The sequence below is a fragment of the Dermochelys coriacea genome, chromosome 8, assembly GCF_009764565.3.
Source record: "Dermochelys coriacea isolate rDerCor1 chromosome 8, rDerCor1.pri.v4, whole genome shotgun sequence".
Classification (NCBI taxonomy): domain Eukaryota; kingdom Metazoa; phylum Chordata; order Testudines; family Dermochelyidae; genus Dermochelys; species Dermochelys coriacea.
The window spans coordinates 64360890-64386444 of record NC_050075.1 but is presented as its reverse complement, the minus strand read 5'-3'; the positions used below and the strand labels follow the sequence as shown (position 1 = coordinate 64386444).

Below are 25555 nucleotides of genomic sequence, written 5' to 3'. Positions count from 1 at the left end.
TGGTCACTGACAGGCTGTTTGGTGAATCTAGCATGCTCATGACCTGTGACTTTCCTACTTTGATATCAGTAATAGTGCAGGAAAGGATGAAAGTGCAGTCTGTCTTAGCAAAATTTCAGAATGTGTGTGTTTCTGAGGCTCAGTTGGTGCTTCATAGACTGGAGCTAGTATGGATCTTTGTCTTTTCTGTTTTGTTAATGCTACTGGAGTAATGCTGAGCCTATTGCTGACAGATGTGGTTAATGCCTATCAAAAGATGGCACTTTCACAGCTGCAAGTAGATGTTCAGAGAAGCAGCCTACTTAAAATACTTTCCTCTAACACTGACTTATTTGCAAATTACTGAGTGGTCTCTAATCTCCGTTTGGGGAAGGATAGTGAGATCATGTTGGTTTGGTAACTCCAGTATTATCATGATCTGATATTTCTGACACTTTTGTCTAAATTCTGCCTGCCTGATGTCTTGGAGTCAGCTCTAGTTAACAGAATTGTTGGTGATCTTATGATAGACATGAGGGATCTGTCCTTTGAAATCTGTCAACCTCCAATTCAGATGATCACTAGATGTAAGAGGGTAGGCCGTGGTTCCTGATACTAATAGGCAGAATTGTTTGTTGATCTCTGATTACACTCATTCTGGGATGTGACATATCAGAAGTAGTGATGGGTGCTGCCTTGTTGCCCAAGCCTCTCTTTTACAGGCTGTCTTGTTTGCTGCTGACCTTTTTCGTACTGATCCCTCACTGTCGTTTTGACTGGCAGAGACAAGGCAAGTGAGGGAATATCTTTCATTGGACCAAATTCTGTAGGTGAGAGAGACAAGCTTTCAAGCCACACAGAGTTCTTCTTCAGGTTTTCTGTGTGGCTCAAAAGCTTGTCTCTCTCACCTACAGACATTGGTCCAATAAAAGATATTATCTCAACCACCTTGTCTCTCTACTGTCATGGGACCGACATAACTACAACTACACTGTATTCTGACTGGCAGGCATTTTTCTTTAGATGAAAGACAACTGACTAAGTTGAACCCATATAAGACTGAAATGGTGTACCAGCTATAAGCAATCGAGATAAGCAATTTTAAGTAATGTGTGAATGCGCTATTTTTTTCAGTGGGTGGCCTATGGCAACTACAGAATTTTAGAGTTAAAGTAATTGCTATTTGACCTGAAAGTCCACGTTGCAATAGTATCCAAAATGGCTATGCAACATTTCAAGATCTGTAGAATCCAGTGCAGGACTCGAGTTACAAGTGCATTTCAGACACCCAAAGTTCTCTCCATTACAGACCTTCACAGTTATTCTTACTTTTGCTGTCTCCATAATAGAATGATGTAATTTGTTCCAAATGAGATTTATATGAAATTGATTTGGAAGCTGCAGCTGTTGTAGAATGGGGTTGCCCATCTGCTCATTGGTATAAGAGTGAGGGAGTCTTTAGCGTTGATTCTCTGCAATTTGCATTGACTGTTGGTGAACAAACAAGTAAATTTCAGTGTCTTGTTCACATATATCAGATGTAGATTAAGACAGTGTTGTTGAGGTGGAGGAGGCTCTCCTTATGTTCTGACCTGATGTTTGGTCCTGGAAATGACTAAGGAACAGGTCCTTTTTGGTTCAGTAAGTCTGCTGGAGTTCATCTATAACTGTCTTCAAGATGCTGCATGAGGTCCCTTTTTACTATGGTGGTTTTAAAAAGTCACAATTTTTCAATTTTCAGTTTAGTTTTTCATCAATTGCTCCATTCCAATTTGAGAAACCCATGTTTTCCATTGTACTGAAATTGTAATACAAGTTGGCAAACATTTTTTAATAATAACCTGTGTAGCTCCTCCTTTTAGGATTATTTGCTTTTGCCCTGTCCCCTCCCTTTTTTTTAATCCAGCGGTCATATATAAGAGAAATTTATTTGTGGAATCACTATGGAAAAATTCGGGGCACCATTTTGGAATTTCTCAGCCTGCTGGCCATTGTCAGCCTGTCTTAGGTTGGCAGATACCAGTCAAAAATGAAAAATATAACTTAAGAAAAGAAATACCTAATATAGCTAAAACTTAACATTATTTCAAGTGTTAATATTCGATGTCAATTGCTGTTTATATTGTTTTAAAAAATATAGGTCCCGCCATGCCCAGAAGCTTTTTTTCCTTGGAGATAAATCTGACCTCTTCTAACTTCCTGTATAAAATAGAAATGCAGTACACGGTATTTGTTTATGAAATTCATATATTATTTCTTTAGGTTTCTGATTTACAGGATTCTTAGTGTGTTGTTACAGTTGTGACAAAGTTCCTCCTCTACCTGGTGCTTATTGGTAGATTTGCTTGCCTCAGAGATTCACGGCAGCCCCCAGTTTGGCCGCTTTCGTGGCTCAAATCTGCCGTTCGCTCAGATAACCTCATCACTGGCCAGCAAGGGGAAAAAGAGAAGAACAACCCACACAGTCTCTGCTGGTCCACCATGTAGGTCGGGGAACAGAGACCTCCCCTCTGGTGGAACCCACAGTCCAGTTCAACTCCTCCTGTGTCTGATCAGGAGTTGGGAGGTTTGGGGGGAACCTGGGCCCAACCGCTACTCTGGGTTCCAGCTCAGGGCCCTGTGGATTGCAGCTGTCTAGAGTGCCTCCTGTAATAGCTGTGTGACAGCTACAATTCCCTGGGCTACATCCCCGTGGCCTCCTCCCAACACCTACTTTATCCTCACCACAGGACCTTCCTCCTGGTGTCTGATAACGCTGGTACTCCTCAATCCTCCAGCAGCATGTCCTCTCATTCCCAGCTCCTTACATGCCCCCCTACTAACTGATGGGAGGTCCTTTTTAAACCAGGTGTCCTGATTAGCCTGCCTGTCATAATTGATTCTAGAAAGTTCTTAATTGGCTCTAGGTGTCTTGATTAGCTTGCCTGTCTTAATTGGTTCTAGCAGGTTCCTGATTGTTCTCGGGCAGCTCCTGCTCTGGTCACTCAGGGAACAGAAAACTATCCATCCAGTGGCCAGTATATTTGCCTTTTACCAGACTCCTGTACCCCACTGGTCTGGATCTCTCACAGGTTTTATCTCTGGATTACCAATTTGAACTTTGTCCAGATTAATAGTGACTGAGAGTTGTTGTCTAATGACTGATCAAAGACCTACATGAAATGAGTTGATCTCAGTTCGATACTTAGTGGATGTGGATCTATATCACAAAAAAACCTCATCACAATTAATTCGCACCATTTGGGAGTATTCTCAGAAGAGATGTGTCCTGTACTGAATGGGTATAGAGAATGTACTCTATCTCATTCCAGAAACCATAGTGATGGGTGCAGTATGAAAACTCAAATACGAGTCACAGACTGTATCTACTTTCATATTGGGGTTCATATAATGTTTCACATTGGCATTTTAAAGGGATATACTTAAAAGAGAAGCTTCACTCTATAATTTTTAAATAATTATAATGATATAAATAAATTGACCATATTTTCAGAATCAAAACCTGGAATGCTTTTGTGGCACCATTTTTATAGTCACAAAACAACCATACAAAAGTACACTTTTTTAATTGTATGTTGGAGTTACTACTGTTTGCTTTTGACTCAAAAGCATATTTTTCAGTTTGGTGGATTTTTTTCCAATATCTTAATGCACTGAATGAGTTTAGCTTGAAACATGGAATATTCACTTTGGGTAAAAGAACAGCTTTGTTAGGGTTTGCACTCATTCAGCTTTCCCATTCACTCCAAACACTGTTCTTCACAGTAAATGCTTATTTCATGGGACTGTTTGTTTGTTTCTAGTAAACAGAGAACAAAGTTTCCTCAGCATAACAGTATGTCTTGAACATACATATTGTAGTTATTAAAAAAAATTGATTGATGAAATGGAAAAGTGGAATACTGAAAGAAGTTCTGGGACACCAGCACATCATATGAAAACTTGGGACCGTCCTATTAAAGGCAGGACATCTATAAAGGTGATAGTTCATATCATTTGAAAAGATGACTTTTGATCATTTGATCATTTGAAAGAAAACTCTTGCTCATAAAAGTTTAGTTTTGTGTTATTTCCTATAAAAGCAATAATAATCCATTGCTCTCACTTAATACAGTACTACAACAAACTAATATAAAACAATCACATTGATACTGCTCCAAACATTGGTAATTTCAGTAATGGTAAAAAGACAGACAGACAGACAGACACTCACTCTCTCTCTCTCTCTCTCTCTCTCTGTCTTTCTAACTGTAACCCTACAACTTTAAAAGTTTCACTTCCCCATATTTACCATTTTATTGCCTTTCCAATATTTCCAATGAAGTGGAGGAAGAGAAAATAATAACATTGATTTTGTTCTTAATTTCTCTTTATTTCTTCCCTATTATTTGATAAATGGCTATAAAAATGGGAAATGAAATCAAAACTAAACCTCTTAATTGGCTCACTGAATAATGATGAGTTTGTACAAAACTCCTGCACAAGCAAGATTTGAGTCAGATTCTTTATGCTAGAGGAATTTAGCCGTAACATTTACTTAACTGGTCCATCAGGAATTACCCCACTATAAGGGTGATTCTATACTGGAGTAGAGCTGATGTAGGGGAAGTTAGGCCACTCCTCCTTTTTGCTGCCCTGAAAACAACCATCATAAGAAGAAAAGGAGGTGGCTGGGATATCCCTGTGCCATGCCAATTCTCAGCTGTTAATTTTTGGCCCTTTAGGCTGTTTGCAACAGGTGTAAGCTAGAAATAGCCATATACACCTCTACCCTGATATAACACGACCGGATATAACACGAATTCAGATATAACATGGTAAAGCAGCGCTCTGGGGGGTGGGGCTGCACGCTTCAGCGGGTCAGCGTGTCTGGCTCAGACATGCCACTCTGAGCGGCGTGTTAAGGATGCCGGGCCGGGGCCAAGGGATTGGATAAGGGGCAGAGGGTCTCGGGGGCGGTCAGGGGACAGGGAGCGGGGGTGGGGGGGTTGGGTTAGTAATAACTAGTAATAACACTTCCCTATTCATTTTCTCTACACCATTCATGATTTTATAAACCTCTATCATATCCTCTCTAAGATGAACAATCCCAGTCTTTTAAAGCTCCCGTTGTATGGAAGCTGTTCTATACCTCTGATCTTTTTTGTTGCCCTTTTTCTGTACCATTTTCAACTCTAACATAGTTTTTTTGAGATGGGGTAACCTGAACTGCACGCTGTATTCAAAGTGTGGGCATTCCATGGATTTATAGAGTGGCATTATGATATTTTCTGTCTTATTATCTGTCCCTTTCCTTATGGTTCCTAACATTCTGTTAGCTTTTTTGACTGCTGCCGCACATGGAGTGGATATTTTTAGAGAACTGTTCACAATGACTCCAAGATCGATTTATTGAGTGTTAACAGGTAATTTAGACCCCATCATTTAGTATGTATACTTGGGATTCTTGTTTCCTATGGGCATTACTTTGCATTTATCAACATTGAATTTCATCTGCCATTTTGTTGTCCGGTTACTCAATTTAGTAAGGTCCCTTTGTACCTTTTAGCAAACAGCTTTGGATTTAACTATCTGGAGTAATTTTGGGTCATCTGCAAATTTTTCCATCTCACTGTTCACCCTTTTTTCCAGATAATTTATGAATATATTCATTTAGGAATACCAATCCATAACATTACATAATGGGTCAGATATTGCAGTTACGTAAACCGAGATATGAGTTACACATCAGATGCAAAGGTTATAGGAGCATAATTAGCATAAAGATGTTGTCATTCAATTTGTGTGCAAAATTGGTATTCTTTCTCTCCCCTTTTATTTTCACTTTCTTGTTATGTTGTGTTTATGCTACAGGCCCTTTTATCCCACCATGTGAACATTGCAATCATTTCCCACAACACTTGAAACTTACTTTATGCAATGCATAGACATTTTATGCATAGACATAAAACATGCTAAACTGTTTGCATCAGATATGTAATTGATATCACTGTTTATGCCACTGCTGAATTTGACCCAAAGACTTCTATGGGACGGTATCCAATTAGACCAGGTCTCAGTTTTTGCCAAGATATCATGTTCCAAAGTTGCAAATTATCTCCTTGGCAGCACTAGTACACAGATATAGTTTAAGAACTGTAACTCCTAGTCTTCAGAAATTGAGCAAACTGTAGCCTTTCTTTTAATTTGCTTTTCACAAATGATGTCTGAGCCTTATCATTACTGAAAGTTTTGTTTGGGTCAGTTTCCTTTCTGTTTTAAAGTTAGGTGGTTTATTCTCCCCCCACTCCTACCCTCGCCCAAAGGGGAGGTAACTTCAATATATTTTTCTTTTGTATGACTTAATCTTTTTGGAAAGCCAGAATTTTTTAGCGTAGAAAATAAATCATGCCAGTTTATATTCTTAACTCTTTTTTTAATGAGATATGTTTTTAAGGAAGATGATTTGTTTTGTTTTTTTTATGTAAAATAGATTTTTTTCCTCTCTGTTTATCATGATGAATTACACTTTTATCACACAAGTGTTTATTCCCCTCCAATATTTTTAACAAATTAGTAAACAGTTTTTCTCCATTGCTTATTTTTATGATGTCATGTTTAGTCTTTAACAAGCATAGACTTCCACTCCCATTCATTACAAACATTCACCCTCTTCTTTGCCAGGATCAACCTGTTTTGCTTACACAACCTTTTCTGTTCTGAACACAGAGTGGGGCTAGGCATACCTGGTTAAGCAAGAAGTTTTTATATCCTTAAAAGAGGTATTAGCTAACTGGTATTAGGGTATATTTAATGCTTGTGATTGGTGATTCCTGTTCTTATACCCTGGTTTTAACCAGCAAAGTGTATGTGTAAACCATGCCTTCTTCCATGGCATTCTGTTAGGATCTGCAGCCAGGTTATCTGGTTACACCTTCAGCATGACATACAGTTGAATGCATCCGATGAAGTGAGCTGTAGCTCACGAAAGCTCACAAAAGCTTATGCTCTAATAAATTTGTTAGTCTCTAAGGTGCCACAAGTACTCCTTTTCTTTTTGATTAGGTGCAGTACTCTCAAGCTTGATCCTAACCCCCCTGTAAGATTTTTAGCTTGAGGAGTGTATTAAGGGCCACAACTTCATTTACAGGGTAAACATAGTTTGAGCCTGTAGGGTCTTCAGTATGGCTTAGTTGTGATTCCAGGAGGTGCCAGGTAATCTAGATTTTGCATTAGGTAAATAACATTGATGACAGAGGACTTTCAACTCAGACATTTGTTTGTAAATTTTATTGGCACCATCCCAAGTGGAAACAACAATAAAGTCCTGCTTTGTTCTTGGTTACTATCTGGATCTTTATCTGCTAAGAATGCTAGAAATTGTGGTATTTTCATCCTGGTACTATTAGATGCACTCTTGTTACAAAGCGCAATGGTTTAATGTAAAAGTAGAGATGGTTTTTAAAGACTCAGAGTTTGGTTAATGCAGAGTTGGAGTCGACAGTTCCCCTTGTTCTCATAATGTAACCAGCATAGAGCTACTGTATACCAAAACTGAATTAAATATGTTAAATAAACTTTAATATTAACAATAATGAGTAACTGATACAAGTCTCAGACCTTTTTGGTAGGAAAAGAAAACCAAATAAGAAATTTCTGAACTACTTCTGTGCATGGAAATAATTGAAATTTGTGTTTATTGCTGTTGTTAAATATTACGAGATTCGGAAAGCAACAATATCTCTGCTAACCAAGATTGATTTTGATTTTAGTATAATCATATAGGTTTAATTTAATGTTTTATGTTTAACTTGAATGTTCCATCTGAGTCTGTAAAAATAGCTTAATGAAAATGTGAATGCAACTTAGAGGAACTGATTCCTGCTGTGTGCGGCAACCCATAAAAGAGCAAAAAAATTCTATAGCATCTGTTGTTAAAAGGACAGATATCTTGTATGGGCATAGATTGTTTGGTCTCAGTATTAGCTGTCTACTTTTCAATATAGCATCCCTACTGGGTTTTGATCGAACTTGCTTTGAAAGTACATTGTAGGTCAATACTAAAGGGGCTAATGGACTGCGTGCTAGTTAAATATCAGTGAAACATTCCTCCAGAACTCAAAGTTTCTGAATTTATTCAATAGTATTTGTAAAAATAAATCTGTTAGAAATGTGTAGTTCATATCAGAAAACTGATATAAATATTTTTATTCATACTTAGTAATTCACTCTACTTTTTGTAATAAAGCATTTCAGAGTATTTATAATTACAGTACTCCGGGTTATTCCTAATGCAATCTTATGTTAATCAAAATATTTTACCCAATAAAATATAAGACTTAAGGGTTTGGAAAACTGTAGTGTGAGTTAAATTGCTAGATGGAGTTTCAGAAGTACAAGGGATGCCCCAAAAAATTGCACTGATTTGAAAAATTCTGCTGGTTCTAAAGGAATTCTTATTTTGTATTTTTGATCTTCTGAGTAGAATCTTTCAAATGGGTAAAACTTTTAAAGCAAGCCTGCTTTAAACAGGTAGAATAACAATAAATTAATGTAGTCTTAAAGGCTTTTGTTTTTGAATGTAAACTTTTTATGGATCTAAATAAAATTACATTTAATATGCAGTTATTCTGCTTGTGAATCTGAGTTGCACTGCAAAGGGAGCGCAGATAGAACAGTGCTTACTGGAAATATGATGTCCCCGTGGATGCTATAAAAAGCCTGCTGGGGAACATCCTTCTTTATGCTTTAAAAATGTGGATGAAGCGCGTTCCCCAGCAATGTCATCACATCACAAAGGTAGATGGTGCCATAGAGCCAACAGCTCTTAGGCTGCTAATGCCTTTGGTATTGCTCGCCGCCACCCCACCCATGCTTTACACTTCCTCAGACCGGGACTAGCCTCTTGTATATGGATGCACTGGAAGGGAAAAATTCATTTGTGCTCACTTTCTGTCTTCAGTGTTCTTACACATTGCGGGAATAGTTTAGACCTTATATCTTCAAATCAAAATATTTGAAAATAATTTTCTTAGTTATTTACCTGTCATGCCCTGAGTTTGAAGTTCTAGGGTACTTCCCTGGTATATGTTGGTAACATCAGAGGGTCTGTCTGTTCTCTACATGCAGCTTTAGATGCTTTTTTTATTTATAAAATAAGCCTCTTTGAAATTTCTAGGTTGATGTATGTATTTAAAGAGTAATCATTACAAGGTGACTCAATGTCTCTAAAAGAATCAACAACTTTCCATTCCCAAAAGTGTGCCACAGGTCAGTTCCTCAGGTAAAGGCCTATGTAAAGAGGTGGACCTTGCAGTGTACTTGTGATGCATTGAACAAATGGGGGAAGTAAGTTCTAGATGAGAAATGCTCTCTCAAAGACATCATGCTTCCAGTTTCCAGCCATTTAAATCTGAGGATTCAGTTTAAGCATTTCTGCTACCTCAGCTTTGTGATCTTTTGTGACAAATCTGCTGAACAAAGAAAGGTTCTGTGGAATTGGGGGCTGGTTGGTGATGAGCTGGTCAGAGAGGCAGATGATTGGGGACACCTGGGGGGAGGGTGGCATTTTGAAGATATTTGGTAGATCGCTTATTCAGATACAATATGTACTACAGCCTAGCAGCTAAGGCAACTTAAATTGTTTGCCCTGAGATGTGGTATAGCTGGTGAGCTACCAGTACTGCATTGAAAAGGGATCGTGCACCACAGCTTCCATCCATCCCATGAAAAAGGGAGGATTGTACTATAAAAATTAAGCATGTACTTTAGTGCTGTGCTGAATAGGGATGAACTTAACCATGTTCTCATGTGATTTGATGAACTGGAGCCTAAGGCATTCAAGATCTAGTCTTTGAAAAATCAATATGGAAGGGAGCGCTTGGAAATATCAAAACAAGATTTTAAAATGATGTCAGTGGCTTTAATGTAACATCTCTTTAGATAATACTCTTACCATTTACAAATAAATGTAACATAAAGATCATTTGAAGATGATTTAGGGATACTTTTGGAGAAAAACTCAATAATGTGCTGACAGATCACATGAGGGAAACTCATTCTCTCAATCCTTAATCATTGAACTACATTGTAAACTAGAATTTAGGACAATTTGTGTAAAGCAGCACCTAAGGTTGCCGGAGTTAATAGGAATAGGAGCAGGAGGAGGCAGTGATCATTGGCAGAAATATGTTTGTCTTCAAAGTGGCCTGCATTTTGTGTCTGAAAGGTTCCTCTGTTTCATTATTTTAAGGATCCACATAAGGGATGGCTTTGATCCTTTTTCTTCCCAATGCCAGGGGTATCTTTTAGCCCATTCTGGACTTTTACCATGTGTAAAAGTCCATGGTAGTAAAATGTTCTATTAGCTGAGTCAGGTGTGCATTCTAATATTTTATGCAGGACCTCAAATTGTCTGATTTACCCAAATCTGGGATAAACTCCTCCAACCTGGTGTATTTTTTTATTATTATTTTTAACCATGAAGGCAGATGCTCTTGACGGGTAGGTCCTTTGCCTGCATGACAATACTCCCTGCAGTATATCTCTCTGAATCATTATCATGGAAATAATATGCAGACTATACATTGATGTATTAAAATATTTAGAACCTTCTCTATGCTAGTGGAGTTTATGGAAATTAAACAGTTAGCAGAATAATATAATTTAAGGGAGTCTTCCTCCTTTGATTTGATTTGGTCACTATACAGTCGAGATGTATACTCTTTTATGCAGTTAAGGGATAACACAGGAGTTACAATATAATTTTACTGTTTTCAGTTACTTTGATTAGCATATATTAGCTTGCAGTAAAGACTGTATTTACCTTGTCTCATCACTGTATGTTTTTGACGTGTCTACTCGGTATTCTTCATATTATTCTTACCTTCTTTTCCAAAAGCCACACAATTTACTGCATTAACAATTAATCTGACCTCTTTTAAACCTTTTGTATAACTATGTAATAACTCCCAGAAATGATGGGAGGAGTCTTTAATTTGACAGTGAAATTGGTGACAGAAAATAGTTATGTTTCTTAATTATTTCCTGGTTAATCAAATTAGCTACACACACATTAATGTTATATTTAGCACAACAAATAGACAAATAATCTGGTGATCATAACATGTTGGTGTCCATTCAGAGTTTCTGCTTGCTTCTGCCATTGGTTTAAGCGCAGGTAAATCAGAGTAATGTTGTACAGTAGTTAAGATTCATAACTCAAGCAGAACATTGTCACCATCAAAATGCATTTTGGTGAAAACTTTAAAGTGTTTGCAATGTTTTATTACACTGTCTCTGCCTACTTTCCTTTTGAATTCAGTAAATACCTCTTTGATTGAAGGGCAGTAATTGTACGTGCTAACTTTTAAGGGGGAAAAATTGATGAAGGAGAATTTTAAATGTGCCAGTACTGTTTATAGCTAGGAGTACCTTCTAACTCGCTCTGTTTAAATTTAGGGAGAGCCTATCACTTTCTGTGAGGACAGTTTTGTGAAGCATCGTTCAAGTACTACCAAACAGTTCCTGGAAACTGCAGTGAATCTTCAACTTTTTAAACAGGTATGACAGGCCAATTGACCTCGTGATCTAACAGTTTCTTTCTAACTGATATCAGACATATATGTTCTCCTCTCTGCCTCTGTATCCATTGCCTGCCAGCTTTTTGAAAGCTGTCAGGAAGACCATTTTGAGAGGAAATATAGGAGAAAGGGGGGAATGGCAAATGTTTAACTCCTATAAGTGTGGAAAGAATCTTCCCAATCCCATTGCATCTCAACGCAGGCACAAACACAGTCCCCACTTTTACCCGAAAATGACTGACTCTGTCTGCCTCTGGAGCCAATCAAGAACTCCCTTGAAAAGGAAAAAGCAAGGAGCTCCCTGAACTTTAGCAGCTGAACTTTTCAGCCTCTTCAGTATAGTCAGGCTCTATTGGTCAACGGACAAAGGACCAAAGCACTTAACACTTTGTTACACAGAATTTTTCAAAATCAGGACCTCAGCCAAACAAATTAATAGTTTCATGAAAATTCCTCCGTATTGAGTTTGGTTGACCACAAAACAACAGTTCCTATGGAGGATTTACAGCTCAGTAATAACTATTGTAGTATTACACACAACATGGCTTCAGCACGATCCATGATACACTTTTTTCATGCTATTATCTCCTGGCTTTTCTCTTTGTCCTCCCTTTCGATTCCCTTATGTAATTCAGTTGTTTGAAAGAGGGTCAAGAGACCGACCATAAACTTGTAGACCAGTAAGCTTATCTTTGTTTGTGCGCAAATCTCAGAAAACATCTTCTGGGATAAGGTGGGAAAACTTCTAAAAAAAAACCCCATGGTTTGATTGAAGCTAGCCTGAATGAATTCAGGCAGGGGAGTGAATGCTTAACTAATCTGCTAGAGTTCTTTGAAGATATACTACCATAATAGATAAGGACAATTTATTGGATGTAGAATACTTTGATTTTCAAAAAGCATTTGACAAGTTTCTGTATCAAAGATTAATGGCTAAGGTAGAGATTTATAAAATACAAGGATGCTAGCTTGTTGTAGTCATAGGTAGACACTTTTCTAATTGGACAAAATTATGGAAATACCTACAAATAAATAACATAAATACAGACTTTAAAAATAATAGAATAATAGATGGAGTACTTCAGGGATCAACTCTTAGAATCCAGTTTATTTTATATAGCTGTATTATATCTGCAGGGGCAAAGGTTTCATTTATATGAAGTGTTAAAAGAGGTATTTTAAACATTTATAAGTGTTTAGCAGATTAAGATTTGTGGCAGAGAAAGTAATATAACATGGAAACATCATTATTTTTATTGCTGTGATCCAGTGTTACGTTTCCGAGTATCTTCAGCTATCAGGGATATTTATCAATAGAAGGCTACTGCTCATGCCGAAGAGTCTGAATTATGATATGAGTATTGTGGCCAGATCCTCAGATGGAGTAAATTAGAGTAGTTCCACTGAAGTTATTAGAGCTTTGTCAGTTTCCATCTAGCTGTTCAATTGTAATTTATATGTAATTTTAAAAAACACTTAACAATTTTATTATTTTTCTGACGTTTCTTCATACCAAGGAAGTGATATACCTTTGAAGATGAGAATATATTAAAATTATTATATTTTAAATTATTTTAATAGCTAATATGTTGCCTTTTCTTTAGTTATGATCTGCTGTGTTTCCTCTCGCTTGTCTAATTAATCCACAGCCCAGCTGCCTCATCTCCAGCAGTTCCCCACTGACAATTGGGCTGCTTTCAAGGTTGTTTGTGTTTTCAAAGGCTAACATGAGTTTACTGAGTTCCTGATACTGAGCATTATTTTTAGCAGAAAATAATTCTTGAAAGCAGCCTAGACACCTAGGCTGGACTGCCTGGAGGTGTTTTAACTGCAGTTTTTTTGCTGCATATAAGCTTTGTCTGTCACTTTTAGAAGTGCTGCCCTGGCACTTATTCTTTTTATGTTTTTGCAACTGAGGTCCATTCTTACCACCAAACTCTGCAATACTTCTCAATGGATGCAATACTTTCAATGGTGGATTTGCACCAGGGAATAGCTAAATCAAGAACCATTACATGACTATACTAGCTCCCAGTCAAGTTCATCTTCTGATAGCTGACCTAAATTATCTGTAGCTCCTTGTTATCCAGAACAAACACTTGTCTTCATTGTCTGTTATTTACTTTATTATGTATTTGACGAAACTTATTCTATATCCCACTTACTATTTGAATAATAATATGAATTATTAAGCTTTGTAGTAGACATTTAATATCAAAGATGGGCTGGCCACTCTTGAGAGCAGTGGTTGTGAAGTGTGTTTTTCAAGATCTCTGAGGTTGGTTGGGGAAGAATCTATAGACTGTAATGTTGCACTTAACACCTCTGCTATCTTTTGTTGTAATTACTTTATTTCTTTAGTTTAGCACATAAACTGTGTCTCAGATACTGCAGTTACTTCATATCAAAAGTGTATCTGAACATTGTGTTACCACAGTGGATAACTTCGCAAACACTGACATTTACAGTAGTCTTTAAACAAGTTCAAGACATACCTATATTTGTTTTGTGGAAAAGAAAAGGAAGAAGGGGGAAGTAAAAAAAGAAGCCATTGGAATTAAGTAAACTAAAAAGGGCAAGCATTCCATGTTTAGTTGCCTTTTTCTTTTCCTAAAGCTTCTTCGATTTATTAATGTATTGACTGCTTTGACTCTAAGAAGTGACTGTGTACAAATTTAACGTTCTTACTCAGCAGATCTGCTCCTTGTGTATGTTCAGAGTCAGATTTTTTCACTTTAGTGACAAAAACATATTTTTAAACTGTTTTTTCCTCCTGTTGGCCTTGCATCTGTTGTAGAGGCAGTTGGATTGTTTCATCATCAGAGACATTAACTACACGCCAATTGCAGGACAAACTTTTACCCACAGACACATTTGCATTACTGTATTGAAGTCAATGGTGTAGCATTGGTGTAGTGGACGGCAGACTTTGACTGACATATTCTTTGTTACAGATTATGATGCATTAGCCACAGAGAACACAGATTTCAAATCCCAGGATAAAATTTCATAGGTGGAAATTGGTCAGTCTGCTTAAAAACTGGTATTTTCAAGACAAAAATACAGTAAGCTTGATTAGGGTAGACATTACAGGAGTCTTGTAATGATCCCCAAATCAAGCATAAATAAATCCTGGAAATTCACAGTTCAGGTTAAATTTAAAAGAAATCTAACCACCTTCCCATGCCCTGTAGTGTCACTATGCAGTAAGAATACAATTATGATTCATGCATAGTAGGGTTTGTAGTCCCAGATCAGATCAAATTTATTTTTAGAGACACACTAGAATGTTTTTCATTATATCAGTAGAAGACCGCTGCCTTCATAACCGAAATCATTAAAGTCCTCTCATAATTTTTAGCATAGAATCTGGCCTTCCTCCTACTATACTTCCCCATTGACATGGCGATATTTTAAATAAAACCATGTTATATGGAACAGGGTTCATAGCCCTGCGGCATTTGGTGCCCTTTTTTATAACCCATTTTTATAACCCATTTGTGGATTTTTAGAGTTTCCCTGATCAAGACTTTTCATGTTTAAAACCAAGATAGCTTTATTCTTTAGTTCTAAGAGGAGATTTAATTTCAGTATATAAAGTTTGTGCCTTAGAAGAGGTCCATATTTTAATTAAATAAGTCAGATATGCCAATTTTTCCTTCAGGCTCAAGAGCTTGTATTTCCTTAGATTTGATGGCTGTGTTGCTCTTTTCCTACTACAGTTTTTCTTCAGTCTTTTGGGATGACTTATTAATATACGGTATCTATACCCTGGGTTTTTTTCCAGTCCTAAGAAGGCGCTCCTTTTATTAGGATGATGTAATATTACTGTTGTTAAACCTCACGCTAGAAGTCTGGAGTTTAGTTACTGCTTGTTCTCAACTTCAAACACCAGCTTAAGTAGTTGTATTTTGGACCTTAAATATTTTGATGGGTGTCCAGTGAAAATAATAATTCATTTATAAGGAATATCTGGACCAGCGTGGAGATTTTCTAAGGTACATACCGTTAACTATAAATTCCCATTATATAACGTATTGGTATTTTTGCTCGCTGAACTCTGCCTTCCTCCAGTTCTTCCCACTGCTTATATCTTTTTCATTCTTTCTACAAACATCCAGCTGGCTTGGCAAGTTGCCTGAATAGTGAGACCTTTGCCTGAGCACTCAGATGCATTTTTTTAGTGTGTTGGTGTTTATTGTTTTGGGACTCCAATGCACATTTTCCTTTCTCGTTGCATCAGCAACCTCTTAGTGTTTCCAGCATCTTTTTTCTCTTTATGTACCCCATCTTCAAAGGAGGAAAGAGCTCTGCTCCGCAGCTTCAAGCCATGCAGCAGAGCTATGTTCAGTATAGACAACCATACTCTTTGCACTGTGCCTAGAAGTCAACCCCAGTGCACAAGTGTTAGATTTGCATTCAGATATCACCCTATTTGATAAGGAAACATGGGCAGCACCTCTCAAGCCTCTTTGGAAAACACCTGTAAGTCTAGCACAGAATGACCCAGCTAGAGCAAAGTGTAAACCTTTGAAAGAAAAAGCTTGAGTCAGCCAAGACCAGTGAGCATCAGGAACGCAGTGCTAGCACCCTCCCTAATGGCTCTAGCAAAGTCAGTGTGAATGCTTTATCAAGTTCTGTTGATGCTCCAGGCCCCCACTTCACTTACAGAATTCTAGCTGCTTGAGTCAGAGCAGGCAGAAGTTCAGGGTGATTAGGACTGCTATCTGGACTCAGATACCTATCCTTTTTGAAGGGGCACCAAGACAGCAACTTCATGAGAAAAGAAACTGTTTCCTCCAGATTTTGCAGAAGCTGTTACAACCTTGCCTATTTTTTGTTATGAGTCACTCCTTAAGCTTCCTTCTCCTCGAAAATGAGAATACTCACAGATTATATCTACAGAGAAGTGGAAATTACTTACCTGTAATTCTGCTTCCCTGAAGATACAATTTATAATAGCTTTCAGAGTAGCAGCCACGTTAGTCTGTATCCACAAAAAGAACAGGAGTACTTGTGGCACCTTAGAGATTAACAAATTTTTTTGAGCATAAGCTTTCATGAGCTACAGCTCACACTGCATGCATCCAATGAAGTGAGCTATAGCTCACGAAAGCTTATGCTCAAATAAATTGGTTAGTCTCTAAGGTGCCACAAGTACTCCTTTTCAATTTACAATAGGATTTTCATTCATTCTCCTACATCACTTCAGAAATTATTTTCTTTAAAGTGATTTCTTTCTCGTATCTGATTTGTTTTTTTTTCCTCTGAAGCATACTTTTAGATTGCATTACCTAATTTTGAATTGACTTATCATGGGATCTTTGTCTTCTGCACAACCAAATGAATTGGCTGACATCACCTGTTTGCTACAGGCAGTGGCACACAAAGTTTCACAAGGGAATTGGCTCATATTTTATCCTCAAAGGGCAAAAATCTTTAAGAACTCTGGGAGTCCTGCTATTCTTTTACTGAGGAGCTAAGACCCAAAGGAAGAATCCTATCAGAATGATGTCTTCAGAGAAGCAAAAATGCAGATAAGTATTTTTCCTTCTGAGTTAATTATGCAGTGCCACTGAGTGGTTTGTCAATAGTGGGTATCAAACTCGGGTTCTGTAGATCTAAAAGCATGAGCTTCCACTACCTTAACTAAAAGACCGTGATCTAATAGCTCAAAGACCATACAGACTCATAAGCCTTTCTGAGGTCCATCCTCAAAAGGTGGATAAGGAATTGGTTAAAGGGGGACTGCAACGGGTCCTACTGAAAGGCGAACTGTCAGGTTGGAGGGAGGTTACCAGTGGAGTTCCTCAGGGATCGGTTTTGGGACCAATCTTATTTAATCTTTTTATTACTGACCTTGGCACAAAAAGTGGGCGTGTGCTAATAAAGTTTGCAGATGATACAAAGCTGGGAGGTGTTGCCAATTCGGAGAAGGATCGGGATATTATACTGGAGGATCTGGATGACCTTGTAAACTGGAGTAATAGTAATAGGATGAAATTTAATAGTGAGAAGTGTAAGGTTATGCATTTAGGGATTAATAACAAGAATTTTAGTTATAAATTGGGGACGCATCAATTAGAAGTAACGGAAGAGGAGAAGGACCTTGGAGTATTGGTTGATCATAGGATGACTATGAGCTGCCAATGTAATATGGCTGTGAAAAAAGCTAATGCGGTTTTGGGATGCATCAGGAGAGGTATTTCCAGTAGGGATAAGGAGATTTTAGTACCATTATACAAGGCACTGGTGAGACCTCACCTAGAATACTGTGTGCAGTTCTGGTCTCCCATGTTTAAAAAGGATGAATTCAAGCTGGAGCAGGTACAGAGAAGGGCTACTAGGATGATCCGAGGAATGGAAAACTTGTCTTATGAAAGGAGACTTAAGGAGCTTGGCTTGTTTAGCCTAACTAAAAGAAGGTTGAGGGGAGATATGATTGCTCTCTATAAATATATCAGAGGGATAAATACAGGAGAGGGAAAGGAATTATTTAAGCTCAGCACCAATGTGGACACAAGAACAAATGGGTATAAACTGGCTACCAGGAAGTTTAGACTTGAAATTAGACTAAGGTTTCTAACCGTCAGAGGAGTGAAGTTTTGGAATAGCCTTCCAAGGGAAGCAGTGGGGGCAAAAGATCTATCTGGCTTTAAGATTCTACTTGATAAGTTTATGGAGGAGATGGTATGATGGGATAATGTGATTTTGGTAATTAATTGATCTTTAAATATTCAGGGTAAATAGGACTAATCCCCTGAGATGGGATATTAGATGGATGGGATCTGAGTTACCCAGGAAAGAATTTTCTGTAGTATGTGGCTGGTGAATCCTGCCCATATGCTCAGGGTTTAGCTGATTGCCATATTTGGGGTCGGGAAGGAATTTTCCTCCAGGGCAGATTGGAGAGGCCCTGGAGGTTTTTTGCCTTCCTCTGTAGCATGGGGCATGGTTGACTTGAGGGAGGCTTCTCTGCTCCTCGAAGTCTTTAAACCATGATTTAGGGACTTCAATAGCTCAGACATGGGTGAGGTTTTTCATAGGAGTGGGTGGCTGAGATTCTGTGGCCTGCACTGTGCAGGAGGTCAGACTAGATGATCAGAATGGTCCCCTTAGTATCTATGAATCCTACAGAAGGGGACAGAGAGCCATGCTGGTTATACTTGGGCTCTAGTAACGTTACCCAAGCTTTCCTCTATGTACTACTTTTAAAAAAACAAACCAAAAAAACCCCCAAAACTGGAATGGCTTTACTCTCACTTCTGATACTCAATATAATTAATAATAATACTATTACTTCCTTCAAATATGTTTCTATCATTTCTGTTAACAATTATATTTGGCAGTATTTATTTTTAAATATTTTGCTAGACTAATCCTTGCACTGAAACTAAAAGTCAGCCTCTCCACTTTCTGTTGATATTTTACCAAATGATGAGTGCGCCCATAAATCATGTGTTGGTTTATGGCATGGAATGAATTCATAACTTTCCCCAAAGAGATAATGTCTTGCAGTTCAAAGTCTGTTTTCTGCACAGCAGTAGCTAAAGATGCTCTTATTGCTCTTATCTCTTTTTTCTTACTGTGAAATAATCCAGTGATCCCATAGTGGTCTGACCATGAACTAAACCCATTTGGAAAGAAGCCTACTTGGAGTCAGAATGAAAAAATAAAACAGAGTTTAGCCAAGAAAGAACATGGAATGATTATCTTCGACAGCATGTGCTCTATTATTATTGCTGCTGGAATTTTTTGTATTTGAAGAATGGTGTTTGTTTCATGTCATCAGTCTATTCATTGACAAGTATCAGATTGTCACTGACAGTACTGTTTGGATAATCTGTGATAATTTATGACACTCAGCCAAATAATTAATTTCTGTTAGCTTCGATGTTCTATTTTAGTAACAATGAATATCTAGTAACTCCTGCTAGAAAACGAATAATCAGTAAAATGTTTTCTCAGTTTATCTCTGTACAGACTTGAGCTAGCCTACTCAAACTAAAATGCATAGATTAGTTCTTGAAAGCATTCTAGAAATGCCAACGTTTCTAGTTTTAATCCTGAAAAGCAAACTGAATCTTTAAAAGAAGGTGTTCATTTCTTCTGGGAGATTATAGTAGATGATCATTTATTTTATGTTCACCGTTGTTGGTTTCTGCACGTACACACAAATGTGCAGGTATTAGAATTTTCAAACATGCAGGCCCATATGTGTTTGCAGCTGAAACATGTAGCTGTATGGACCAGTATGAGCACACAGTCAGGTGTAGACTGGCAGAGGTCAAGCTTAAAACATGGTTCTGTATGACACAGTACTTCTTTTTTGGCAGTTCAGTGCATTGAGTTCTCCTACATTTAAATAAAACATCCTTCCAACCCTCTTGTTGCTGTTGCCACTGTTCCTTAAAGGCTGCAGCTACCAACTTCTCTCCATCCATATAAAATGATTGTGATCCAAACTCTTCTCAGTTTGCATAACTCCTCACCCAGCAGAGTTTCAATCTTCAGCCAGAATTCTCAAGTGCACAGTCAGTGGGCATCAGATATCTCAGCTCAGCCTTGCTTTGAACTAGAGATTGTCAAAATTTCAACTACAAATCTTCCGCATTTTTCAACCAGTTTTTTTTTCTAATTCAATGATACTTATCTGGAAAGGGATCAGGGACATGACATGAGGCCAGTTCATGATCCTTCAAACACGGCAGGTACAGAGAAGGGCTACTAGGATAATCCGAGGAATGGAAAACTTGTCTTATGAAAGGAGACTTAAGGAGCTTGGCTTGTTTAGCCTAACTAAAAGAAGGTTGAGGGGAGATATGATTGCTCTCTATAAATATATCAGAGGGATAAATACAGGAGAGGGAGAGGAATTATTTCAGCTCAGCACCAATGTGGACACAAGAACAAATGGGTATAAACTGGCTACCAGGAAGTTTAGACTTGAAATTAGACTAAGGTTTCTAACCACCAGAGGAGTGAAGTTTTGGAATAGCCTTCCAAGGGAAGCAGTGGGGGCAAAAGATCTATCTGGCTTTAAGATTCTACTTGATAAGTTTATGGAGGAGATGGTATGATGGGATAATGGGATTTTAGTAATTAATTGATCTTTAAATATTCAGGGTAAATAGGACTAATCCCCTGAGATGGGATATTAGATGGATGGGATCTGAGTTACCCAGGAAAGAATTTTCTGTAGTATCTGGCTGGTGAATCTTGCCCATATGCTCAGGATTTAGCTGATTGCCATATTTGGGGTCGGGAAGGAATTTTCCTCCAGGGCAGATTGGAGAGGCCCTGGAGGTTTTTCGCCTTCCTCTGTAGCATGGGGCACGGGTCACTTGAGGGAGGCTTCTCTGCTCCTTGAAGTCTTTAAACCACGATTTGAGGACTTCAATAGCTCAGACATAGGTGAGGTTTTTCGTAGGAGTGGGTGGCTGAGATTCTGTGGCCTATGCTGTGCAGGAGGTCGGACTAGATGATCAGAATGGTCCCTTCTGACCTTAGTATATGACATGAGTGAACGTCTCAATATCCATAAGTGATTATAATTTTGAACTTGAAATTAAACATTTATTATGAAATAAATTTAATAAACTTTCACATCATCTCCTGTGAAAAAGAATGAGCTAGAAAGCAACTTAAAATACTTTCAAAGCAACAAGTTATTTGGAATTTCATTCCAGGAATAATCTTGTTAGTTTAAAATATATTAAGTTTTATATTTGTTCACGTGCACAACAAACAATGCTAGAAAAGAATACTAAAACCACTTTTAAAATGGTGATAATATTTCTGCCACTTGTATTTATATCCACTGTTACAATATCTATCCAAAATTATTACAGCATTCTTGTGATCTGTTATATTCTTGTTAACATAGATATTTTACATATAATGTATATATACTTTAATTTAATATTGTGAAACCTAAGGAAGGCCATCATAGTTTTGACTCATGTTTTTTATATTCCAGTTTATTGATGGTCGACTATCAAAGCTAAATGCAGGAAGAGGGTTCTTGGATGTTTTTGAAGAAGAGATCACTTCTGGAGGCTTCTCTGGAGGTACAGAATTATTTTAGGAACATTTGTTTCGATATATCATTGCCTCTTCCACAGGAGCTGTTGAGGACGATATCATATTGACTTGAACGTAGTCAGATAAGCACTTATCCAGTTTAAATACCTCTGATTCGTTCTTAACAGGGTTTCAATCTGTTATATATCGATAGCAGAATAGCGAATTAGCTATTTAGCCAAACATTTGCAGTGCATTAAATGAAAATAAATGGAATAGTTTTACTGTAATTAACTAGTTTTTATAAAGTCAAGATCAGATGAGATTTTATTAGATGTTTTTAAAGTATTGGCTTGCTTAATAACTGATTAGATATTTACTGGCTAAAGTATATTTTTTGTCATAATTAGAAGACTTTAGTTTCCTAGTTCCTTTCCTTTTTAATAATGATTAATTTAGTTATTTTCTAATGTCTCTTTTAAAAATTCCTTCATGTATCTCATGTAGTTCTGCAATATACCGAAGTCAATTTTCTCCAAAATATGAGTAATTACTATCTGAAGCAAAATGCACTATGCTTAAATAAATAATCTTAATGTGCAGTTCTAGTCTAAAAAGTGACAATATAAAGTTATAACTTCTTCTTAAGCATATCTACTATTTCCTGCTTGTATTCAGTCATATCCATTGACTTCAGTGACTGAAATAAATTTTACCCGTACTACTTTTAACTCCTGCCAGCCTTGCCAAGCCAATACATATAAGAAAGCATAAGGTGGATACAATTCCATGTTCTGCATTTCCAAAAGGATTGTCTAATCATTTCCATGGCAAGTCAATTATACCTTTTTATTTATAAGCCAGCTCTATTTCCTTCAATAAATGTGAGCCCCCATAATGCCATTTTTACAGTCAATTTTCATAGCAGAACCTCAGTTTTCTATTTAAATGTGAATTGCGTCAGTTGAACCAAATCATGTCACTTAGGGCAGCTTTGTGACAGTCTTCTGCTACAAAGCTACCCTCAAGCTAGCAGATCTGGCCAATGGAGGATTTGTCCTGAAGAGCCACCATAAGAGATTCTGTGCCATGTCCCCTGGACTCTTGACATAGAAGCCTACTTGTCTAGAGTCTGACTATAAAGTGGCCTTGTTCCCTTCTTTTTCCCATCTTCCTAGACTTCTGCTGAGATCTGGCCTGCAGTCTGTTTTTCCCTGAAGAGGTTAGGAGAGAATGGAAGTAACACCAAGATTTAGTCTGTTCCCCTCTCACCCCTGCCCTTTAGGGCAACTTAATCATACAACTTTATGAATAGCTTTTATGCAGTGGACATGTCCATTCAGATAGGTAATGTCAGTGCTTAAAGTTCCTTTGCTCTTTGCAGTTAAGAGGTCAAAAGGGTGCAGTGAAATAACATTAGAACTTGGATAAAGTTAGGTTCTTGGCTCTACGTTGATATGTTTTGTCAACTACATGTCTTATCTGGCTATGCTCAGGAGGGAATGTTCACCTTCGCTAGCAGTTTTGTGTTAGAATTTATTGTATCCTTACTTTTCAAGTCAGACAAGCTGTACCACATTGTGGACAAATTGCTTAGGGCACATATTCAATATTTACATAGCTGCTGTCTCATTATCATTATGAGGTGCAGGCAGAGCAACAAGTATGGAATTGAGGGTGACATTTTGTGACACTAATGGGGTAGAACTGTGGTATTTTTCATAGTTAAATCCCATCAACTTTGCCATTGGTTCAAGACTACACAACTGGGTGGAGACAAGCTTTCAGAAAGGTCACTAAAAGTCTAAGTAACCTATGCATTGTTGAAGGGGCAGGTGAACACATCATGAAGAACAGTGATAAGATTTTCATGCTATTGCGTGAAAAGAAAGGACTTTCTTTCAGCCTCTCCAAGAAAATGTAAAAATGTAGCCATTTTTGTTAATATTTTATTGCATTTTCCAATAAATACAAACATAGCTAAACTATGGAGAAATTTTAACTGAAAATTTGAAGCAATGCTTGCATTTAATCCGTTATATAGCTATAAATAGATTTTTCTTTAAATATAGTGATTTGAAAATACACTTTTTTAGTCTGGAAGATGGAAAAAAATTGTCTACCGTATCAAAATGGCATTCTGTATCATGCAATGTTCCCATTAAAACTTTTTGACAAGTTTACATCTTCCCTCACATGCATTCTCCTACAGATATATATATATATAAGAATCATCAATGCGAATGTAACTTTCAATGCACTGCTAGGATTATTGATAGTACACCCTGTGGCCTTTTTTTTCTACTCTGTGTTAGCTCTGCTGGAGGGGCAGAGTTGTTGAGTCTTTTTTGTACCTTCTAGGTGTGCCACATGAAAAAAACAATTGTTAGCCAGTAGAAAGTTTGATCCCCACCTGCTGCAAAACTTTTTTCAATCAATTTTTTTCCAAGGTAAATGTAAAGTAGATGCAGGGAATGGGGAACGGTATGCCATTGCAGTCAAAGGCTTGGTAATAATGTTGAGAATCAGGTGTTCAACACCCTACCTCCCAGAAGCCTACCAGTTGCAGGGGTATTAGGATTGCTAATCATTTTTATGTTCCCTTTGGGCCATCTGTTTTTTCTTTTTTTTTTCTCTTGCACACTTTCACACTATGCTTCACTGCATTCCCTTTCACAATGGAAAACATTTTTTATTGATGGAAAAAGTATCTCATGTTTATTCCCAAAACCTATTAAATTAATTTAATCAGTAGAGCTTTCTTTAATATGGTCATATTGGAAAACAGGCTAAAACCCAGTGTCAGCTTGTGTTGCATTGCTGCTGTTCAATTAAAACTTTATGTACAGTTATTTAAACTTGTTTGTCCCTGGTCCCAGCTGGCTGCTCAGAAATATAAACTACAAGTCTTGTAATTCCCAGCAAATTGCATTCATACATAAATAAGTATTAGCAAGAAATTTAACTGGGAATTTTTCCTGCTTCTATAAGAGCAAACCGTCTTCACCTTTGCACCTATCACCTATTTTTTTCTTGGACTGGGGCTTGGTACTAATTTTGACAGATACATTTTACTCATCCAGAAAAGGTTTTTTTTCATAATCCGAACGTATTGGCAAATTTAGTGAAGAAAATATCAGCAAACATTCGTATTTTATTAGTACACTAATTTTTTTAGTTGTGTTGATAATGTTGGAGCTACTAGTGGAAAAAGATTCTTCTTAATAGTAAAGAAGTCAAGAGACTTTGAATCTCTGTTGGGAATGTGAGATTTATAATAAGAATTCAACATTTTCCTATTTAAATTTGAGGTAGTTAAGATATTGGCTCAGCATAAATGGTGTTTGCTTCATGTTTTCCCTGATTGGGTATGTTTCTGTTTTTCTTCACTAGTAAATGGTAGAACTTTGGAAGGATTTGTGATCTACAAGTCTCCCCACCAGTGTACTGGTCTAATAAACTTCTTATTAAATTACAAAATCTCATCTACTATAATCTCTGGTAACAAATGGAATTCAGAGGGGCCCTGATAAACATACTTCAAATGTGGAAATTTCTTTTTTAAGCAAGAGCCGATGGTAGTCCATTATTTCAATGGGTTTTTGATCAAGCCCATAATCATTGTTTGGTTAACTTTGCCATAATCCTGAGCAATAAATTGTTATGTTAGCAAGTTCATTATATTAGTGAATGAACAGTGGCTACGTTCTATTTTATGGTGAGGAAATAGTTTTTGTGTGTATACTATGTGTCTTCCAGTAACACTAGTGAGCCTAGTCAATCGTAAAAAGACAACTGCTCAGTCTTTGTGAATGTTGCATATTGGTTAAGGCACTTGTGCTGGGGATAAGTTCACAGTCAACTCTAGTAAGCTCTCTTTTCCAACTTGGCATCCCTTTCTCTCACTGCACAGTTTCTGAGAACTTGGGTATTGCAGAATTGCTTGCAAGAAATTTGCGATGGTATGGAACGTTTAAATGAAAGCATTTCTA

The 25555-nt window shown here is 37.4% G+C and overlaps 1 protein-coding gene across 5 annotated transcripts in view; it reads left to right on the top strand.

Annotated features, from left to right (window-relative positions):
- The window catches only part of DENND1B (DENN domain containing 1B), a 253940-nt gene that overhangs the window by 190105 nt on the left and 38280 nt on the right, over nt 1–25555 (top strand). For all 5 annotated transcript variants that reach the window (XM_043520155.1, XM_038413141.2, XM_043520157.1 and 2 more), the window contains 2 exons: nt 11419–11520; nt 21520–21610. In XM_043520155.1, coding sequence (XP_043376090.1) covers nt 11419–11520; nt 21520–21610 — 193 coding nt within the window. The remainder of the gene's footprint in view (nt 1–11418; nt 11521–21519; nt 21611–25555) is intronic.